This window comes from Naegleria gruberi, assembly GCF_000004985.1.
Source record: "Naegleria gruberi genomic scaffold NAEGRscaffold_50, whole genome shotgun sequence".
Classification (NCBI taxonomy): domain Eukaryota; phylum Heterolobosea; class Eutetramitea; order Acrasida; family Naegleriidae; genus Naegleria; species Naegleria gruberi.
In genome coordinates, this window is record NW_003163277.1 from 497,411 (window position 1) to 499,907 (window position 2,497).

The following is a 2,497-nucleotide window of genomic DNA, read 5'->3' on the forward strand; positions in this document are numbered from 1 at the left end:
TTACGAAAAGTAAATGGAGGAATAGATTCGAAACATTCAAAAATGGAAACTTTGCAAAAAGTTTCAAAGTTCATTCGGCAAGATTTTTGGGCAACCAAAATAGATTTAAAGAAAGGTTATTTTCAAATTCCAATCAAAGAAGAAGATCAGAAGCTATTAGGCTTCTCATTTCAAGGAAAGAAATACAAGTTCCAATGTCTTCCATTTGGCTTAAACTCGGCACCAAGGTACTTCACAAAAATCATGAAAGAATTAATGAAGAAATGGAGAGAGAAAGGGCTGATCGTATTCATATACATCGACGACATTTTAATTTTGGGATCCAATATAGTAGAAACAAAGACAGCAACAGAACAAGTGTTAAAAGATTTAGAATTCTTGGGTTGGCTGGTTCAGTTAGAAAAATCCCAACTAATCCCCTCACAACAAGTATGCTTTTTAGGGATAGATTTCAATTTGGAAAAAGGAACAATGCTGATTCCTCACGAAAAGAAAGAAGTTGCACTCAACTTTATTCAAGATTTTCTCCAAGCTGGAAAATTTCGAAAATTCGTTCGAATCAAACTGGTAGCTCAATTTATAGGAAAACTGGAATTCGCCTCATTAGCAGAACAATACATAATGCCTCTGTTAGACAGATTACGAAAGCAAATGAATCAAAGGGTTTCAGTAGTAGGATGGTCAGGTTTTATGCTCATCAACAGAGGCCCCATGAAGGACCTAATGAGATTAAAGTCCATCATTTCAAACTCAAAAGGTTCTCTCCTAGATCTAAATCAACCTTTCCCAATTATAGTCAATTCAGATGCTTCTCCTCAAGGATATGGCGTCCACTCCTCAAACACTGTTATCATAGGAAGATTTCACACCAACGATCATATCAATTCGAAAGAAATGATGGCAATTCTTCAATTCTTCATAGAAGCAAAATCACAAAAGCTCTTCCCAAGAGGAGCCTATTTCGAGATAAGGGGGGACAATTCAACTGCCCTCTCATACATAAGAAAAGGATATGGAACTTTCGAACACCTCGCTCAAATAGCAAGAAAAATTTGGAAAATTCTAATAGAATGTGGCTGGAGAATTGCAAAAGTAATTTACATTCCCTCAGAGAAAAATTCAATCGCAGACAAATTAAGCCGTTTAAGCGATTGGAAATCATCACCAGAATTGATAAGTATGGTAGAAAAAGAATTCGGAAACCACACCATAGACAGATTTGCAACATCAGAGTCAGCAACAACGATCCAATTCAACTCTTGGTTAGAAAACGATGCGTTTCAAGAACTTTGGGAACAAAATTCAATCAATTATTGTGTTCCTCCAATAGGTCTAATCCCACAAGCTCTATTTCACTTGATCCGATCAAAGGCCATAGGAACATTCGTAGTTCCTTATTGGCCAACAGCTTACTGGTTCCCGATCTTGCTAAAGATATCTTTAGAACAGAGAAGTGTTCCGCTCCAATGGCTTATAACAGAGCATTACAACGAACTGCACAAACTATCAGACAATCTTTCGTTCATGGCAGTCAAAGTGAATGGAATGCTCTACTTTCAATGAGATGTCAGGCTTTGTCTACTGCTCTTGCAGAATCCACGGTCAAAAAGTATTCCTCAACTTATTCAGAATTTTCTTATTTCTGTCTACTCCATAATTTAGACAAATCAGATTTTAGAGCCCCGGAATTATTCGCTTGCTATCTTGCAGTTCACAAAAAGCTCTACAGATTGAATAATTTGAAACCTACGTTGGATTTCTATTCAAATTTGGAAGGATGGTCCGTAAATTATTCTAATCAATTCTCTAGAATCAAACAAGGTTTGAATAAGTTTTATTCACGAGCCGATATTGTTAAACGTAAGAGAAGTGGAATCTCTGCTCTCAATGTCAAGCAATTCATTGATAGGATCTCTATTAAAGACTCTTATCTTCACATGTTGTCTTGTGCCATACTTTCCGTTGGCATTAGATTATTGGCAAGACCTGGTCAACTGGCTAATTTATCATGGTCTTGTGTTAAACTTGATACTCCTTTTATCGGTTGGGTTACTTTTGATCTTTCTGGTCACAAAACAGACCAATATCTGACAGATGAAGATGGCTAGTTGCGAGGAACGATGCAACGTTAGTATTTCGACAAATTGTAAACAATAAAATTGAGTTGATAAATAATTTTTATGCTCAAAAAAATTAAGAAACATGGTAAACACACCAAGCAAAATCATTGCTGACACCCCTGGCAAAACAGTGACTGCTATTAGAAAAATTATTTCTGCTAGTAAGTCAGCTGACAGCGTTTCAACTTACAAGTCTGGATATATCCCAGCAATTGATGAAGGTAGTTCAGTGTCATCACAGACTAAACCTTTAGATAATAATCAAAGTGGTTCTGGAAATGACCCAGTTTCATCACAAACTAAACCCTTGGATAACAACCAAGGTGGTTCTGAAAAGAACCTAGATGCTATTCTTCACGCCATCACTTCATTGGGTG

At 36.6% G+C, this 2,497-nt stretch overlaps 1 protein-coding gene across 1 annotated transcript; it reads left to right on the forward strand.

The window, feature by feature from the left end:
• Positions 1–1,466: 1,466 nt before the first annotated feature.
• On the forward strand, positions 1,467–2,108 carry NAEGRDRAFT_72065 (uncharacterized protein; the record flags this gene model as incomplete). The annotated part of the gene is made up of 1 exon (XM_002672878.1): positions 1,467–2,108. The coding sequence occupies one exon, from the start codon at positions 1,467–1,469 to the stop codon at positions 2,106–2,108; it is 642 nt and encodes a 213-aa protein (XP_002672924.1).
• Between the last annotated feature and the right edge of the window lie 389 nt (positions 2,109–2,497).